General features: G+C 48.1%; 1 protein-coding gene across 3 annotated transcripts in view; it reads right to left on the bottom strand.

Annotated features, from left to right (window-relative positions):
• dnmbp (dynamin binding protein) overlaps positions 1-19,941 on the bottom strand; it is a 139,878-nt gene that overhangs the window by 69,941 nt on the left and 49,996 nt on the right. For all 3 annotated transcript variants that reach the window (XM_063071335.1, XM_063071336.1, XM_063071337.1), the window contains one exon: positions 1,430-3,160. In XM_063071335.1, coding sequence (XP_062927405.1) covers positions 1,430-3,160 — 1,731 coding nt within the window. The remainder of the gene's footprint in view (positions 1-1,429; positions 3,161-19,941) is intronic.

The raw sequence follows: 19,941 nt of genomic DNA, 5'->3' as shown, positions 1-19,941 counted from the left end.
GTGTGTGTGAGAGAGAGTGTGTGTGTGAGAGAGTGTGTGTGTGAGAGAGTGAGTATGAGAGAGAGTGAGTATGAGAGAGAGTGTGAGAGAGTGTGTGAGAGAGTGTGTGAGTGTGAGAGAGTGTGAGTGTGTGAGAGAGAAAGACAGTGTGAGAGGGAGTGTGAGAGAGTGTGAGAGAGAGTGTGTGAGAGTCAGGGTGTGAGAGAGTGCAAGAGAATGTGAGAGTGAGAGAGAGATAGTGTGAGAGAGAGAGAGATAGTGTGAGAGAGAGAGAGAGAGATAGTGTGAGAGAGAGAGAGAGATAGTGTGAGAGAGAGTGTGAGAGAGAGTGAGAGAGAGAGATAGTGTGAGAGAGAGTGAGAGAGTGTGAGAGAGAGTGAGAGAGTGTGAGAGAGAGTGAGAGAGTGTGAGAGAGAGAGTGTGTGAGGGAGTGTGTATGAGAGAGAGAGTGAGTGTGAGAAAGTGAGAGTGTGAGAGACAGTGTGAGAGAGTGTGTGAGAGTGAGAGAGTGTGTGTGTGAGAGAGTGTGTGAGTGAGAGAGTGTGAGTGAGAGTGTGAGTGAGAGAGTGTGAGTGAGAGAGTGTGAGTGACAGAGATATAGAGATGCACATAAGGAAATATAGAGATACACACAAAGAGAAATACAGAGAGAGAGATAGATACACACAGAAAGAGAGAGGGAGAGACAGGCAGGAGAGGCAGAAGAGGGGAAGGGGTGGGGGACACAGAACACTATCAGAGGAGGGGTGGGTGGAAATGATAGGGAGGTTGGACAACACGGGAGATGGATGGAAAGAGTGAAAACAAGTTGCTATTGAAGAGTGGCCCCTCTGCCCATCAGGGATCCTTGCTTTGGACCTTTGGAGGAGGGGAGGTGTGTCTGGGACAGTGAAGCTTTAGTCTGCCCATATGTACACAGGAGCCCATCTCCTGCCAAACTTCCCAAAACCTGTCCAATCAAGAAATCTTTGCTACTCTCTGGTAGTTTACATTACGGCCTGGTATTGCAACGTACAGGAATGCAAGAGGCTGCAGACTTCAGCCAGCTCCATCATGGGACAGCTCTGCCCATCAACCAATGACACGAAGTGCTCACGATAATAACCCTGACTGTGCGGCCCTTCATCCACAATGTTAATGCAGAAAGTGAAAGGTTATGGCCCCAAAACTATACATCCCCGGCAGCACTTTGCTAGAAAGAAATCCTTTTTGCCCACTCTCTGATTTCTGCCAGTCAGCTGATTTTCCCTCCATGCTAGTAGCTTGCTGCCACCACTCCGTTTAAAAAGCCCTGTGTTTAACTTAGTGGTAGCTGGTTCCACAGGCTGGCAACACAATTTGTCGATGGTACATACAACGCCGGTGCTGGAAGAATGGATGCTCTCTTCTGTAAAAGAGAGGCCTTGCGTAGCTCGGAGCTTTATCTTACCTTGAGGTTGGAACTCTTCTTCCACAGTCCTGATGTTGGAGGTGTGGAATTCCAGGTTTTCTGTGGTCCCGGAGGTCTGGCTGTCCCGGAATGCGGAGCTCAGGGAATCGTGGGTCTGCGTCTCAAGGTCCCAGTCCGTCTCAGTCTGCCCGAGATGCGGCAGGTGAGGGGAGAAGCCACGACCACAGACAGCTGGCCCCGGAACCCCGTGCCCCTCTCGGAGAGAGCTGGAAGCATCCGGGCCAGGAGCAGGGCGTCTGGGGTGGGCGAGCTCGCTCCTGCGGGGAGGGGGCAGGGGTGCGGGTCGGGAGGGGCGGAGGGAGGAGGTGGGGGTGAGGGGGCGGGGAGGGGCGGGCCTGGTCGCTCGGGGAGGGGCTGAGGTGCGGCTGGAGCCCCTGGCCACGTCCTGCTCGGTGCTGAAGTCCGAGATGGAGAAGCGGCGACAGACCGGCCGGGCGACCTGTGACCTGGGGGCTGGGATGCTGCGGCCAAACTCCTCAATCTGCTCCGACAACTTGGCGTCCAGGTCCCACCTGGGGGGAGGGGACCTGTCTGCGGGGGTCGGCGCCGGGATCCATCCATTGTTCCGCGGGACAGGGTTGGGAAGCGCTGGATGCACAGAAGAGCTGCTCATCATCACCTCTGACCCCTGCTGACCCGGGAAGTCCTGCCCCTCTGACAATGGCTGACCCCAAAAGCCCAACTCCTGCTGATCCCACCCCTCTGACCCCTGCTGACCTTTGGAGCCCCACCCCTCTGACCTCTGCTGACCCTGGGAGTCCTGCTGCTCTGACCCCTCTTGACCCTGGGAGCTCCACCCTTCTGACTCTAACTGACCCTGGGAGCCCTGTCCCTCCTCAGCAAGGGCTTCAGGACAGGCAGACACCGCCGGCAGGAATGGGAGGCGGGGTGCCCCAGCCAATCCCGGACTGGCCGCGGGACCCTGCTGACCAGCACTGGCATCTGACTCGCCCCTCGGCCCCAGCCCGGCCTCCAGGTTCGGATGCTCCCCGCTGCCGCCCTGCAGCCTGATGAAGCGTAGGGGGAAAATCCCAGTCCTGCCAGCCAAGGTCCCCTGCAGCCACCCATCCTCCAGTGTTCCCGTGATCCGAATCCAATCCCCCTTGGAAAAGTCCAGCTCTTCCGCTTCCAGCGCTCGGAAGTCATACATGGCCACGCCATAGAGAGCTGACCTGGTGGGATCTTGTGCGTCCTCAGGAAACTGGTCCTCAGCTGGGACCTCCTGTCCCTCACCTTCCTTCTCTACTTCCTCAGCTGGGACCTCCTTTCCCTCACCTTCCTTCTCTACCTCCTCAGCTGGGACCTCCTGTCGCTCCACCTTGTCCTCCATTTCCCCATCCTCAAAGCCTGTGCTCTTGGGTGACTGCAGAGGCCCCATAAGCTCCACAAACCCCTCAGGGAAGATGCCCCTCCTGCCGTCCAGCTCCCCCTCGAACCAGCCAGGCTCCGGCACCCCCACGACAGTGATGACATCCCCCTCGGCAAAGTCCAGCTCCTCGGGCAGCTGAGCAGACAGCCCCATCAGGGCCCGGGCCCGGCCCAGGGCGTAAGGCGGCAGCTCGCCCAGTGGCTTGCGGGAGTGCTGGTGGGCGTGCGTGGACAGGTGCAGTTCTCGCGTGCAGGAGGCGGGGAAGGTTCCCCTCGAGCCCCAGGAGGTGCGGCCCTGGAGCCAGTTTCCATCCAGGCAGTCCTCCACAACCACAACGTCACCTGTGGAAGGAGAGAGAGGGGAGGGAATGGGAGGGAGGGGGAGGGAGAGGGGTAAGGGAGGGAGGGGAAGGAGGGGGAGAAAGGGGTAAGGGAGGGAGGGGAGGGAAGGGTTGAAAGGAGGACAGGGGAGGTAAGGAAGGTGAGCAGAAATGGAGGAAGGATTGAGGCATGAGAAGAAGAGGGAGTTGAGGGGTATGGAGGGACAAAGAGGGAGGTAGAGAAAGAAAGTAAGAGGAAAAAGACATATTGAGTGTGGTGGGCAGTGAGGAGGCAGAGGGAGGGAAGGGTAGAGGGAGCAGAGGGGTAGAGGGGGAGGCAGTGAGAAGACGAAGGAAGTGAGGAGGTAGTGAGTGAGAAGAGGCAAGGGTTGAGGGGGCATGCAAGAAGCAATTAGAGGAGTGGAGGGGGGGAATCAACAGAGAGAGAGTCCAGAGAATGGGACAGGAGGTGGGGATAGAGGGTGGTGAGGAAGAAAATGGAGGCAGAAGGGTGAGGAAGGAGTGAAGGGGGAAAGAGAGAGACGGGAATGGTGAGCCAATATGATATTAGAACCAAATTACTTCAAGGAAACAATTAAACTGCAGGCTACTCTGTGGTGAAGGGATTGGTTTCCCTCGCCACAATGGGCTGGTAGCCCTGGTCACAGTCCAGTATCGTTCAACTCCTCCACCCTCTCACCAGAGTGCTCCCAACCCCACTACCCTCCCTCTACTCCTTCCACCAATCATTTCAAACCTCTGATCCCGTTCTCTGAGAGAAACAGGAAGGACCCATTTTACCGCCAGGCCCTCATGATTTTATACACCTCCTTTAATTTATCTCTCAGTGCCTTGTGTCCCAAAAGAAAGTAGTTTCAGCTTATCTAGGGTTCTCCCCAAGTAGCGATCTTCCGTAAGAGTTGGGGCGGGAGTGGGATCCCATTTCCTTCGAATCTGCTCCTCCCTCCTCTGCCCTTTACTATCCCAGATGAGTCATTTTATTTGGAGATACTGCACAGTAGCAGGCCTCAATATCAGCAAGACCAAGGATGGGATTATGGACTTCAGGGAGGGCAAGTCAAAGGAACATACACCAGTCTTCATTAAGGGGCCAGCACTGGAAAGGGTGAGCCCAATCAAATACCCCACCCACCTTGGAAATTCTCTCCTCTTCCCCCTCCCACTGGTACAAATGTCAGAATAGCATGTGCCAGCAGGCTCAAAGGCAGCTTCTAGTCTGTTGTTATCAGACTCGTGAACCCTTGATCTCCCATGTTATCTTATTGAATGGCCCCCTAGTACGATAAAATGGGCTTTTCTCCTCACAGTCTACCTTGTACGGCAATGCCATTATCATCTGCCTGCACTGCACTCTCTCCTCAACTGTATCTCTTTATTCTGCATTACCTTCTCTTTGTGCTCATTCATTCCTTCATTGTGCGCCGTGTTGTATGACGTGGGCCATCGTGGCTTTGACTGTCATTGCTCTGGGCAAGTTTTTCTACAGAAGGGGTTTACCATTGCCTTCTCCTGGGCAGTGCCTTTACAAGATGGGTGGCCCCGGCCATTATTGGTACTCTTCAGAGATTGCCTGGTGTCAGTGGTCGCATCACCAGGACTTGTGATATGCACCACCCGCTTCCATGGCTTTACGTGACCATGATCTTGGGGGGGGGCATCTAAGCAGGGTCTACGCCTTGCCCAAGGGTGACCTGCAGCCTAGCAGAGTGAAGGAGCACCTTACACCTCCTTTGGTAGAGATGTATCTCCACCCGCCGCCCACTTCTGTGTATTAGCTGATATTAAATAATCTGTACTGAGGACAAGGCTTTTCACTGTACCTCATAAACCAATGTACCGCTTTAGTGGAGGCATGGACGGGGCTCTCGGATGTCCCAAGATGGTGAGAGATGTCGCAGAAGATTCAGATTTATTTATCACGTGCACATTGAAACATGCAGTGAGATGTGCCATTTGTGATAACAACCAACACACCCAAAGATGTGCTGGGGGCAGCCCGCAAGTGTTGCCACTCGTTCTGGCACCAAGTAGCATGTCCACAGGGCTCGGCAGAACAACACAGAACGCAACAGCCAACAAAACAAATCCCGTTGCTCCCTCCCAACTACCCATGCATATGCACACTTTAAAAGTTTCTGCTCCATGTGGTATCTCCCAGGAATGAAAGGGTTAACATATGAGGAGCATTTTATGGCTCTGGGCTTGTGCTTGCTGGAGTTTAAAAGACTGGGGGGGGGGGTGTGGAATCTCATTGATAGATAGAGGATATTGAAAGATCTAGACAGAGTGGATGTGGAGATGATGTTTCCTGTAATGGGGGTGTTTAGAGCTAGAGGGCACAGCCTCAGAATACACGCACATCCCTTTAGAACAGAGATGAGAGGAATTCCTTTAGCCAGAAGGTAATGAATTTGTGGAATTCATTACCACAGATGCCTGTGGAGGCCAAGTTATTGGGTATATTTAAAACAGAGGTTGATACATTCTTGATTAGTAAGGGCATCAAAGGTTATGGGGAAAAGTCAAATGAATGGAGTTGAGAGGGATAACAAATCAGCCATGACAGAGCAGAATCGATGGGCCAAATGGCCTAATCCTGCTCGTGTGGCTTATGATCTAGCTAGCTGTTGATTGCCTTGAGGAAAATAGGGACACGATCTCCAAAAGGCCAAGCCTACAGTATCGCCACGGTGCATCGAGTACACTCTGTGAAAGCCACCCCACCAAGAAACTGTGTGCAAAGTAAACAGGCCATAAATGTCCAAAGAACTAAAGTTCGGGGGTGGGGGGAAGAGGTGCATGAGGAAGAGACAAGTAAACAAATGCCACCTGGATCTCACTGACATGACTTTGCCACCTGCCCCACCTGCAGGATGAGACAGTGCACATGGTCTAAGTATTCCAATACACCTGTCCCCCACCCAAACCCACTTCATCCATCTTCATTGTCTTCCCCCACCTGGTTTAATTCACACACCACTCCCCCCCCCCCCGCCTTACATCTGGTACCATATGCCACGCACCTCTCCTCTAATGGTTCCCATTCACACTTCTTTACTTGAAGGAATAAATGCATAGACTGCTTTCTAAAGCAGAAGAGAATTCACACGTCACTGAATTGAATTTATAAAGTTACTGTAAATCAAGTGACATAGACAACAACAGTTTCACTTCCCGATGAGCTCAGTGCCTTCTATGTGTGCCTTCATTCTGAACGTCAAAACATGGAGGAATCGTTATGAGCTCCCACAGCCCCCAATGATGCTGTGATTTCTGTCTCCGAGGCCAAGGTCCTCTGGGTGAAGCCACGGATAGTGTCCAGACCAGACTGAGTACTGAGTATTGAGGGCCTGTGCTAATCAACTGGCCGGGGATTTCCCTGACATCTTTAACCTCTCGCTTTGGCAGTCTGAGTTATCCCACCTGCTTCAAGCAGGCTTCAGTTACACTGGTGTCTAAGAAGATCGTGGTAACCTGCCTCACTGACTATCATCCAGTATCGTTTCCATCCACAGTGATGAAGTGTTTTGAGAGGCTGGTGTAGAAACCTCCCTCTTGAATCTGCTCCAATTTACTTAGCGGAGCAATGGGTCCACAGTAGATGCCATCTCATTCACTCTTCACTCAGCCCTGGAACATCTCAACGACAAAGATGCATGCACCACAATGCTCCTAATCGAATATAGCTTGCCATTCAATACCATCATCTCCTCAATACTAATCCATAAGTGTCAAGACCCTGGCCTCAATACCTCCTTTTGCAATTGGATTGTTGGTTTCTGCTCTTGCAGACCCCAGCCAGTATGGGTTGGCAACAACATCTCCTCCACGATCTCCATCAGCAAACCTCAGTTCCCTGCCCTACTAATTCCACACTTACGACAGAGAGGCGAAGCATAGCACCAATGCCATAATCAAGTTTGCCAACGATATCACTGAATCAAAGGTGGTGACAAATCAATAGGGAGATTGTAAATCTGGCTGAGTGGTTGTCATAAGAACAACCTCTCACGCAATGGAGCTGATTATTGACCTCAGGAGAACGTACCCACAGGTCTAAGACACGTCCTCTTTGGGGGATCAGAGGTGGAGAGGGTCAGTTGCTTCAAATTCTTTGGTGTTATTATTTTGGAGGACCCGTCCTGGGACCAGTACGTAAGAACAATTATGAAGCGTGTACGCAGTGCTTCCACTTCCTGAGGAGTTTGAGCAAATTCAACATGACATCTAAAATTCTGACAAACATCTATGAACGTGTAGTGGACAGTATACTGACTGGCTGCATCACAGCCTGGTATTGAAACACCAATGCCCTTGAATGGAAAACCTATAAAAAATATAATTATAAGCCTCTCACTGGGATTGTATGCAAATAACTTGGCCGATAGCTACTTCTGCTATCAGCCACGCGGCTCAGCAGTGAGAAGACTACCTTTCACAAAAAATATACATCCACAGTCGGTGTGGTTTAGGCTCAACCAAACAGGAACATTACGATGTTCCAATTAAAGAAACCTCGATCTGAGTGAATGCTGTGTAAATACTGCCCATACACAATTATCAGTCGGCGAGAAATAACAGATTGTACAGATAACAGATTATAAATAAAGAACATTTGCTAATTTCAAAGAGTTATTAGGAGAAATAAAAGAAGGAAAAAAATAAAAGAGCTCATTACAGTTAGACCTGTCTAAATGTGCACATGAACGCTGGAGCTCATCTCTTCCAAAGCTGGGTATAGCCATTACTCATGGCACCGGACCCACGGACTGTGTGGAAGCACCAGCCACAATCCAAACTTCCCTTATCTCTCTCTCACACACACACACACACACACACAGGCCTTTCCTCCCTTTCCTCCTTGGGGCCATTATTCTGCACAAAGCACTTCTTGCAATGGGGTCTCCCCTTGCCATGGCATTCTGTGGCATCTTCCATTCTGTCCTGCTATGCAGCTCCCACCAAGAGGCCCACAAACCGGAGTACTGTCAGTCACAAATCTCTCTCCGCCCTGCTCTTTCAAGCATTTTCTCCAGATCCCACCATCCTGATTGGCTGGCACAACATTCTCAAGTTGAATAGCAGAGCTTGTTAACTTAGCCAAAACCAAAACATTCTACCAGCATGACACACTGCTTTTCAGAAACTGCTAAAATGAAATATCTACAGCATAGCAGTAGAAACTTAACCAGGGCATTACATAGTCAATATGGCCCATTCATCACAGGTAGACTCCTCTCACCACAGAGCACATCTACATGAAACATTGCTGCAAGGAAGCAGCATCTATCATCAGGGACCCCCAGCACCCAGGCCATGCTCTCTTCTCACTACTGCCATCAAGGTGGTGGTACAGGAGCTTCCGGCTCACACCACCAGGTTCAGTCACAGTTATTACCCCTCAACCATCAGGCCCTTGAACCAAAGTAGATAACTTCACTTGCCTCATCATTAAATTGTTCCCACAACCCAAGGACTTGCTTTCAAGGACTCTCCATCTCATGTTCTCAATACTTATTATTTACTTATCATTGTTATTTTATGCTTTTTGTGTTTGCAGTTTGTCTTTTGCACACTGGTTGAACCCCAAGTTGTGGTCTCTCACTGACTCTATTACAGTTATTATTCTATTATAGACTATTTATGCATGGCAGCAAGAAAATAAATCTCAAGGTGGTACATGGTGACATAAATATACTTTGATAAATATACTCAGAGGGCGAAGCAAAATCAAGATGGCGCTAAACGGTGACTCTTTTGCTTGTAACCGGAAACAGCTCTACTTCTATCTTTGATATCTCTTTTTTCCCTTTTCAAGGTTCTTTTGGAGACCATGACCTGGAGTTACACTGATTTTAGTTCTTTGCGGGAATGGGACCTGCTCTCAGGGTCTCGTGACCGGCTGCTTTTTGATATCCCAAGGACACAGCCTGGGAGACTACCGCACCTTCAGGATGCCGGATTTTCATGGCTCTGGAGACAGGCTGATTCAAGGCCAGTGCCCTTGACTGAGGTGTCGCGGGGGATCATCAGGAGCAGTGTGTTCAGAGACCTGAGCCTTTCTGGGGCTGATCCTCTGGGCACAGATCTCGGAAAAAGTGAAGCAACAGACTTTTAACATCATAAATCAGTGAGTTGTTATTTCTCCCCTCTCGCTGTGAAACGGGGACGCCTCTTTTTCCCTTATTAGGGAGAGAGAGAGCTTGTGGTATGTCGAATTACAGGGTGAACGAGTAGTCTTTGGGGTACTGCAAGTCTGTGTCTTTATTGATGCTTTGCTGCACGCATGAGTGCTTGGTAGAGGGTGCCGGTGCTATTTTGCTGGTAGGGTGGGGAGTCATTGCTTTGCTGCTGCTTGTGCGTGGGAGGGGGGAGTTTGGGGGGGGCGATTGGGGTTGCAACGTTTAACTGTCATTCATTCTTTGGGGCACTCCTCTGTCTTCGTGGATGTTTGCGAAGAAAAAGAATTTCAGGATGTATATTGTATACATTTCTAACATTAAATGTACCTATTGAACCTATAATTAATTTACTTTGAACTTCGAAAATCACGGGTACTAAGGGACCTGAGTGCAGGATTTCTAAAGGTTAGCTTGCAGATTGCGACCCGTGGCAAGGAAGGCAGTTGTAATGTTAGGCCTTATTTTCAGAAGACTGGCATATAAAAGCAAGGAAGAAATGCTGAGGCTTTATAAGGCACTGGTCAAACCACACTTGGAGTATTGAGAGCCTCTGGGTCCCTTATCTGGAAAAGGATATGCTGGCATTGAAGAGGGTGCAGAGGAGGTTCACTACAATGATCACAGGAGCGAAAGGGTTAATGCACGAGCAGCATCTGATGGTTCTGGGCGTGTACTCACTGGAATTTAGAAGGGGGAGGGGAAATCTGATTGAAACCTACTGAACATCGAAAGGTCGGAGAGTGGTGAATCTGTAGAATTCATTGCCACAGTCATTGAGTATTTTTACAGCAGATGTTTATAGGTTCTTGATTGGTTATGCTGTCAATGATTACAGGAGAATGAGGCTGAGGAGGAAATTTAAACAACCGTGGTGGAATGGCAGAGCAGACTTGGCGGGCTAAATGGCCGAATTCTCCCTCAATGAATTCCTTTTTGCCACTCCCCATCTGTCTGTGCTGGTCACCTCACTTCGCCCCTTCCTAATGCAGGGTTTCAACCCAAAACATTGACAATTCCTCCTCCCCACCCCATTTCCCCAGGCCTCCCCCAGCAATTTATGTGGTGCTCCAGACTCCAGCGGCTGCAGTCTCTCGTCTGCAGGGAATGCATCACAGACAAGATTGTTCATCACCCACCCAACCCTCGTACGTTTGGGTGTGTGCACCACCCTACGGGGGTGAGGACAATAATTATGGCCCTTGCTACCACCCCACCCCAACCTGGTGTACAAAAAATATAAAAATCAGTATCCAGGGGCAAACTCCTGGAATTTGATGCGATGATTCTTGGGGATATTGGGGTCCATGTCCATACATCCCTCACAGATGCCGCACAAGTTGAGAGGCCATTAAGAAGCTGCATGCTCATAAGACCACAAGACATGAACAGAGTTAGGCCATTCGGCCCATCGAGTCCTCTCCACCATTATGGCTTATTTATTATCCCTTTCAACTCATTAGTTGGGGGGATTGAATTCAAGAGTTGTGAGGTAACGTTGCAAAGGTGGACGGGTAGGTTTGTAAGTTTGCAGATGCCGCAGTGTTTGGGGGTGTTACAGCTGGATGCAGGGCTGGGCTGACAAGTGGCAGACGCAGTTCAATCCGGAATAGTGCGAAGTGATTCACTTTGGAACATCAAACTTGAAGGTAGAATACAGGGAAAATGGAAGGATTCTTAGCTATGTGATGGAACAGAGGGTTCTGGGGGATCCACATCTATAGGTCCTTCACAGTTGCCGTGTAAAAGTGCTTTCGTCTTCATTAATTGTGGGATTGAGTTTAAGTGTCACGAGGCAATGTTGCAGCTCTAAGAATCCCTGCCTAGACGACATTTGAAATATTGTGTTCAGCTCTGTTCACCTTATCATCAGAAGGATGTAGAAGCTTTAGAGAGGGTGCAAGGGTGATTTTCCAGGATGCTGCCTGGACGAGAGAGCATGTCTCAGGAGGTTAGGTTGAGCAAGCTAGGGCTTTTCTCTCTGGAGCGAAGGAGAATGAGAGGTGACTTAATCGAGCTACCCACACAAAATGCTGGAGGAACTCAGCAGGCCAAGCAGCATCTATGGAAAGGAGTACAGTCGCCATTTTGGGCCGAGACCCTTCATCAGGACAATAGAGCTGTAGCGGATTAGACGAGGCACAGGCAGAGTGTACAGTTAGGACCTTTCTTCGCAGGGGGAGAAATGAAAAGACAAATGTCAGGTGTTTGGGGTAAAATATAGGGGGCTGAGGTCAGAGGTAGGTTTAGTCTTTTCTACACACAGAGAGTGGTGAGTGCATGGAACACACTGCTGGGGATGGTGATAGAGGCAGATGTATTAGGAACATTTAAGGGACTCAGATAGGCACGTGGGTGAAGGAATTATGGAGGGAAGAGTTATATTGATCTTGGCGTAGGTTAAAAGGTCAGCACAAGAGGAGAGACATTTTGCAGCGTGATTTAAGAGAACTCGGAAGAAGGCTGAAAAGCAGGACCTCCAGGGTGGTTATCTCGGGTCTGCTTCCAGTTCCTCGTGCTGGTGAGGGCAGGAACAGGGAAATAGGGATCTGAATGTGTGGCTGAGGAGCTGGTGTGGGAAGCAGGGATTTAGATTCTTGGACCACTGGGATCTGTTTTGGGGTAAGGATGAATTGTACAGAAGGGACGGGTTGCACCTTAACAGACGGGGGACCAGTGTTCTGGCAGGCAGATTTGCCACTGTCATACGGGTGTGTTTAAACTAAATAGTGGGGCGGGGGGGGGAGGGGATGAACTGGAGATATAAGGATGGAGTTAAAGGGAATGAGAGAATAAGAAAAGTTAAGAAAGACAACAGAATTAAAGGGGCAGAAAGCTCAGGAAGGGATCGGAGAGTATGGCCAAGTGCAATAGGAATCGATGTGAAAGGTGAGGGGAGTAAAAGTATTACTTTAAAAGGATTAAAAGTATTATATATGAATGCACGGAGTATAAGAAATAAAGTGGATGAGCTTGAGGCTCAGTTGGAAACTGGCAAGTATGATGTTGTGGGAATAACAGAGACATGGCTGCAAGAGGACCAGGGCTGGGAAATGAATATTCGGGGATTTACATCCTATCGAAGGGACAGACAGGTTGGCAGAGGGGGTGGGGTGGCTCCGTTGGTGAGGAATGAAATTCAGTCACTTGCGAGGGGTGACATAGAATCAGGAGATGTAGAGTCGGTATGGATAGAACTGAGAAACTATAAGGGCAAAAAGACCCTGGTGGGAGTTATCTACAGGCCCCCAAACTGTAGCCTGGATATAGGGTGCAAGTTAACTCAAGAGTTAAAATTGACATGTCGCAAAGGCAATTCTACGGTTGTTATGGGGGATTTCAACATGCAGGTAGACCTGGAAAATCAGGTTGGTACTGGACCCCAAGAAAGGGAGTTTGTGGAATGCCTCAGAGATGGATTCTGAGAGCAGCTTGTATTAGAGCCTACCAGGGAGAAGGCAATTCTGGATTTAGTGTTGTGTAATGAGCCAGATTTGATAAGGGAACTCCAGGTAAAGGAGCCATTAGGAGGTAGTGACCATAATATGGTAAGTTTTAATCTACAATTTGAGAGGGAGAAGGGAAGATTGGAAGTGTTAGTATTACAGTTGAACAAAGGGGATGATGGACCCATGAGGGAGGAGCTGGCCAAAGTTGACTGGAAAGATACCCTAGCAGGGATGACAGTGGAACAACAATGGCAGGTCTTTCTGGGAATAATACAGAAAGTGCAGGATCAGTTCATTCCAAAGAGGAAGAAAGATTCTAAGGGGAGTAAGGGGCGACCGTGGATAACAAAGGAAGTCAAGGGCAGTATAAAAATAAAAGAGAGGAAGTATAACATAGCAAGGATGATCGGGAAGCCAGAGGATTAGGAGACTTTTAAGGAGCAACAGAAGATAACTAAAAAGGCAATACAGGGGGAAAAGATGAGGTACGAAGGTAAGCTAGCCAAGAATATAAAGAAGGATAATAAAAGCTTCTTTAGTTATGTGAAGAGGAAAAAACTAGTTAAGACCAAAGTTGGGCCCTTGAAGACAGAAACGGGTGAAATTATTATGGGGAACAATGAAATGGCAGACGAGCTGAACAGGTACTTTGGATCTGTCTTCACTAGGGAAGACACAAACAATCTCCCAGATGTAATAGTGGCCAGAGGCCCTAGGGTAACAGAGGAACTGAAGGAAATTCACATCAGGCAGAAAATGGTGTTGGATAAACTGATGGGACTGAAGGCTGATAAATCCCCAGGACCTGATGGTCTGCATCCCAGGGTACTTAAGGAGGTGGCTCTAGAAATCGTGGATGCATTGGTAATCATTTTCCAATGTTCTATAGATTCAGGATCAGTTCCTGTGGATTGGAGGGTAGCTAATGTTATCCCACTTTTTAAGAAAGGAGGGAGAGAGAAAACAAGCAATTATAGACCAGTTAGTCTGACATCAGTGGTGGGGAAGATGCTGGAATCAATCATAAAAGATGAAATAGCGGCATATTTAGATAGCAGTAGCAGGATAGGTCCAAGTCAGCATGGATTTAGAAGGGGAAATCATGCTTGACTAATCTTCTGGAATTTTTTGAGAAAGTAACTATAAAAATGGACATGGGAAAACCAGTGGATGTAGTGTACCTGGACTTGCAGAAAGCCTTTGATAAGGTCCCACATAGGAGGTTAGTGGGCAAAATTAGAGCAAATGGTATTGGGGGTAGGGTACTGACATGGATAGAAAATTGGTTGGCAGGCAGGAAACAAAGAGTAGGGATTAATGGGTCCTTTTCAGAGTGGCAGGCAGTGACTAGTGGGGTACTGCAAGGCTTGGTGCTGGGACCGCAGCTATTTACAATATACATTAATGATTTAGATGAAGGGATTAAAAGTAACATTAGCAAATTTGCAGATGACACAAAGCTGGGTGGCAGTGTGAAATGTGAGGAGAATGTTATGAGAATGCAGGGTGACTTGGACAGGTTGGTTGAGTGGGCAGATGCAGTTTAATGTGGATAAATGTGAAGTTATCCACTTTGGTGGCAAGAACAGGGAGGCAGATTACTATCTGAATGGTGCCAAGTTAGGAAAAGGGGAAGTACAATGAGATCTAGGTGTCCTTGTTCATCAGTTACTGAAAGTAAGCATGCAGGTACAGCAGGCAGTGAAGAAAGCTAATGGCATGTTGGCCTTCATAACAAGGGGAGTTGAGTATAGGAGCAAAGAGGTCCTTCTGCAGTTGTACTGGGCCCTGGTGGCACCACACCTGGAGTATTGTGTACAGTTTTGGTCTCCAAGTTTGAGGAAGGACATTCTAGCTATTGAGGGAGTGCAGCGTAGGTTCACGAGGTTAATTCCTGGGATGGCTGGACTGTCATATGTTGAAAGATTGGAGCGACAGGGCTTGTATCACTGGAATTTAGAAGGATGAGAGGGGATCTGATTGAAACATATAGGATTATTAAGGGATTGGACACGCTAGAGGCAGGAAACATGTTCCCGATGTTGGAGGAATCCAGAACCAGAGGCCACATTTTAAGAATAAGGGGTAGACCATTTAGAACGGAGTTGAGGAAAAACTTTTTCCACACAGAGGGTTGTGGTTCTGTGGAATGCGCTTCCTCAGAAGGCAGAGGAGGCCAATTCTCTGGATTCTTTCAAGAAACACAGTATTTGTGGTCAACTCTGACCGACGGAGGCAGTCTAAAAATGAGCACCAGACGAGTCTGGGCCTGAAACTAGTGCATGTTGCCCATCAGAGACATGATTCCAGGAATGAAATGATTACCTTACCAGGTACGTTTGTTGGCTCTGGGTCTGTACTCGCTGGAATTCAGAAGGATGAGGGGGTTTCTCATTGAAACCCTTCAAATCTTGAAAGGCCTAGACAGAGTAGATGTGGAAAGGATATTTCCCGTGGTGGGAAAGTCTAGGACAAGAGGGCATAGCCTCAGGATAGAGGGGCATCCATTTAAAGCAAAGATGCAGAGAAATTTCTTTAGTTAGAGGGTGGAGAATTTGTGGAATTTGTTACCACAGGCAGGTGTGGAGGCCAGGTCACTGGGTGCACTTAAGGCAGAGATCGATAGGTTCTTGACTGGACACGGCATCAAAGGTGATGGGGAGAAGACCGGGGAATGGGGTTGAGGAGACAGAAAAAGGGATCAGCCATGATTGATTGACAGAGCAGACTCGATGGGCCAAATGGCCTAAATATGCTTCTAGGTCTTATGATAAACAGTTAGATAGAACCCTCAAAGATAGTGGAGTGAAGGGATATGGGGAGAAGGCAGGAATGGGGTACTGATTGTGGATGATCAGCCATGATCACAGTGAATAGCGGTGCTGTCTCGAAGGGCTGAATGGCCTACTCCTGCACCTATTGTCTATTGTCACAATATGGTGGACTTTAGGGCCTGCACTGTTCCAGTGGTCTATCATTCGGGAAGCAATCAGGATGTGCTGCCCTCTGGAGGTTCAACAGGGTAACTGACCTGCACCCCATTCCCAACAAACCTGACTCTTCCCACCACAGGTGTATGACGGAATATAGGAAGGTAAACATGCGTGTGGAGCACATTCAAGACATGTAACAAACATACATGTGCATGGCCCTATTTACACATTTATAGAGACACACAAGACTGCAGATGCTGGAAGCATCTTCCAGTAAGATAGCGGAGGGCTTGGTCGCAGCGGCTTCTAGGGGGTCAACCAAAGGAGTCATTGTCTTTGTGAAATATACTTTTTAACAATTGCAGGACCCTGCTGGACTTCATGAACTTAAAGTACTGCAGGTATACCCCATCAGCGAGGTATTTGTTGGCAGAGAAACTGAGGAAGCTGACTTGGGGTGGCTGTGCCACTGCCTGGGTCAGAAAGGCAAGGGAGGAGGGATTTGGACTGGAGGGAGCTGCTGCCTGGGTCAGAAAGGCATCGGAGTTGGTGTGCAGTCTGACAGCGTGTGACCACCTTAGTCGCTTTTCTTGTGATCACAACACCCTGTTGGATATTGTGAATGTGGAATGCTGCAAGTCCGATTCACTGATTTATTGGTGTATTGCCTGGGGTCGGGGGGGGGGGAACTGCGTGGCCTTGGTCATAGCAAATACTAGGCCTCAAGCCGTGGCATCGCCTGTTTACAGCCATTCAGGAGAGGGGTGTTGGAGTCTGTGCATTCCATTGGAGTCTGTGCTGCCCCCAGGTGTTCGCTTGGCAGAAGACAACCATAATTAGGAAGATTATCTATATACTACTAAAACTCTCATGCTCTGTCTGTTTGTGACCTCCAATTAGCGCAAACGGTGCATTACAGCGGCACTTTTTTTGGCTAAATTGAATTAAAATGCGCTAACTTACAGAGTGCAGGCAAAGTTCAGTTATATATTCGTACAAAATTGCTCATTCGCCAAAAATCAACAGACTGGCTTTCACCTGAGACCCGATTGGCCATCATGGAAATCAGGACGCGACAGCCCGACGCATGCGCACGTCCAGCCTCAGCAGCGAGACCTACCGGAGCAAAAGGGCAGGGCAGCTCTATTTCGAGGGGTCACATTCTGCTAATCACCATCAGCATGTGCAGGATTGGGACAGATCTAACTGCCACCCATCAATAAGAGATAATTAAATCTTATTGTAATGACGTACTTCGAGACACCCATCAAACCCTTTGCTGCAGTCAAAGGACAGCAGTGACTATATCACGTCTATTTAGGAGAGCACCAACCACACCATCAAGAATAATCAGCATCCTTTGGTGTTAGTGCTTCTAGCATTAGGGTAAAAAAAAATGGACAGCCTAATTATGCCACATGGAAAGGGAAGTGGGACATTATGGTCAAGAGATGACACCAAACGTTGTCAGGAAGCGGCAAGGAGAGGGAGAAAACAAGAATTGGATGAAGCCAGGGCCGCACGACTCCAGGATCAAAGGGTCAGGACAAAAAAAGATGAGAGAAGAAGAGGCAGGGGAGGAGAGGCATGCACGTCTCCAGGATCAGAGACAAACAACAAACAGCAGAAGAGATGAAGAGACGGGGGATGAAAGGGCTGCACGTCTCCAGAATGACAATGAGAGGCACGAGGGTGGCAGATAAACCAGAAATGATGCCATCAAAAACCTACTTTGTTAAATGAGGAGCAGCTATATTTGCTTTGCTACGTGTCATTCTTCTTGAATAAACCGAGGCTTTCTACTTCAGTTTCTAAAGCAAAGCGACACCAATAGCATTCAGGGAAATTTAATGTTCATTCTGGTCACATCAGACTGCACTACCCTTCTCTCAAAGGGCGTCCCAACGGGTCACCCCGTCGTCTAGTATAGTTTAATAATGTGGCCAAGGAGTTGGTGTAGGAGGTCGGGGATAAGATTTTTGGATCACTGGGAACTGTACAGAAGGGATGGTTTACACCTGAACTGGAGGGGAACTAATATTCCAGTGGGAAGGTTTGTTAATGTTGCACGGTGGGGTTTAAACTAGAGTGGCAGGGGTACGGGAACCAGAGTGCCAGAACAGGTAGTGGAGAGGTTGTGGACACAGATGTTAGTTAGACATCAAGCAAACTTGGGAATCAAAAGGTTAAGCATGGTGCGACTAGTGTCCTGAGCTGTGTATATTTCAATGCAAGAAGTATCGTAGGAAAGGCAGATGATAGTGTTGAAGACGAGGTAGCTGGTTTACAAACAGAGGCAACGTGTAGTGAGGAGAGGCAGGTGATAGGGCAAAATTGCAGTCAACAGGATGAGTTGCAATGTAAAAGGTGGATAGAATCAAAAAGGGATAATGCAGGACTGAAGATGTTTGAATGTGTGCAGTATCCGGAATAAGGTAGATAAACTTGCAGCACAGTTGCAGATTGGCAGCTATGATGTTGCAGGCATCACTGAATCATAGCTTGGACCTTAATGTCCAAGGATACACATTGTATTGAAAGGACAGGCAGGAAGGCAGAGGGGGTGGTGTTCTCTGTTGGTAAGAGATGAAATCAAATCATTAGAAAGAGGTGACACAGGGTTGGAAGGTGTTGAATCATTGTGGATAGAGCTAAGGAACTGTGAGGGTAAAAAGACCCTGATGGGAGTTGTATACATACCCCCAAACAGTAGTACAGATGTGGTCTACAAATTACAACAGGAGATAGAAAATGCATGTCAAAAGGGCAATGTTACAATAGTCATGGGGGCTTTCAATATGCAGGTAGTTTGGGAAAATCAGGCTGGTGCTGGATTCCAAAAGGGGGGAAATGTCTAGAGTGCCTACGAGATGACTTTTTAGAGCAGCTCATGGTTGAGTCCACTAGGAGATCAGTTATTCTGAATTGGGTGTTGTGCAATGAACCAAAATTGATTAGAGAGCTTAAGGTAAAATAACCCTCAAGGGAAAGTGATCATAATATCATTGAATTCACCCGGAATTTTGAGGAATAGATAATGTCAGTATTACAGTGAAGTAAAGGAAATTACAGAGGCATGAGAGAGGAGCTGGCCAGAATTGATTGGAAAAGAACACTGGCAGGGATGACGGTAGAGCAGCAATAGCTGGAATTTCTGGTAGCAACTCGGAAGGCACAGGATATATACATCAGGATATATACATCCGAAAGAGGAAGAAGTATTCTAAAGGCAAGATAACACAACCACGGCTATCAAGAGAGGTTGAGGCCAACAAAAACCCAAAGAGAGGGCTTATAATAGAGCAAAAATTAGGGGAAGTTAGAGGATTTGGAAGCTTTTAAAAACCAACAGAAGGCAACTAAAAAAAACTTATTAAGGAAGTAAAGATGGAATACGGAAGTAAGTTATCCAATAATATTAAAGAGGACACCAAAAATTTCTTCAAATACATAAGGGGTAAAAGAGAAGCGAGAGTGGATATTGGACCACTGGAAAACAATGCTGGTGATGTAGAAATGGGGGACAACAAAATGGCAGACAAACTGAATAAGTATTTTGCATCGGTCTTCACTGTAGAAGACACTAGCAATGAGGTGGATGTTCCAGGTGTCAGGGGTCATGAAGCGTGTGGTTACCATTACTAAAGAGAAGATTCTTGGGAACCTGAAGATAAACAAGTCACCTGGACCAGATGGTGTACACCCTAAAGTTCTGAAAGAGGTGGCTGAAGAGACTGAGGAGGTATTGGTAATGATCCTTCAAGAATCACTAGATTCTGGAATGGTTCTTGAAGGCTAGAAAATTGCAAATGTGAGTCTGTGGTGGCCAGTGCTATCATGTTTGCTGTTGTGTGCTGGGGCAGCAGGCTGAGGGTAGCAGACACCAACAGAATCAACAAACTTATTCGTAAGGCCAGTGATGTTGTGGGGATGGAACTGGACTCTCTCACGGTGGTGTCTGAAAAGAAGATGCTGTCCAAGTTGCATGCCATCTTGGACAATGTCTCCCATCCACTACATAATGTACTGGCTGGGCACAGGAGTACATTCAGCCAGAGACTCATTCCACCGAGATGCAGCACAGAGCGTCATAGGAAGTCATTCCTGCCTGTGGCCATCAAACTTTACAACTCCTCCCTTGGAGGGTCAGACACCCTGAGCCAATAGGCTGGTCCTGGACTTACTTCATAATTTACTGGCATAATTTACATATTACTATTT

The sequence above is a fragment of the Mobula hypostoma genome, chromosome 19 (assembly GCF_963921235.1).
Source record: "Mobula hypostoma chromosome 19, sMobHyp1.1, whole genome shotgun sequence".
NCBI lineage: Eukaryota > Metazoa > Chordata > Chondrichthyes > Myliobatiformes > Myliobatidae > Mobula > Mobula hypostoma.
The sequence above is the reverse complement of the archived record's forward strand: the minus strand, read 5'-3'. Positions and strand labels throughout refer to the sequence as shown.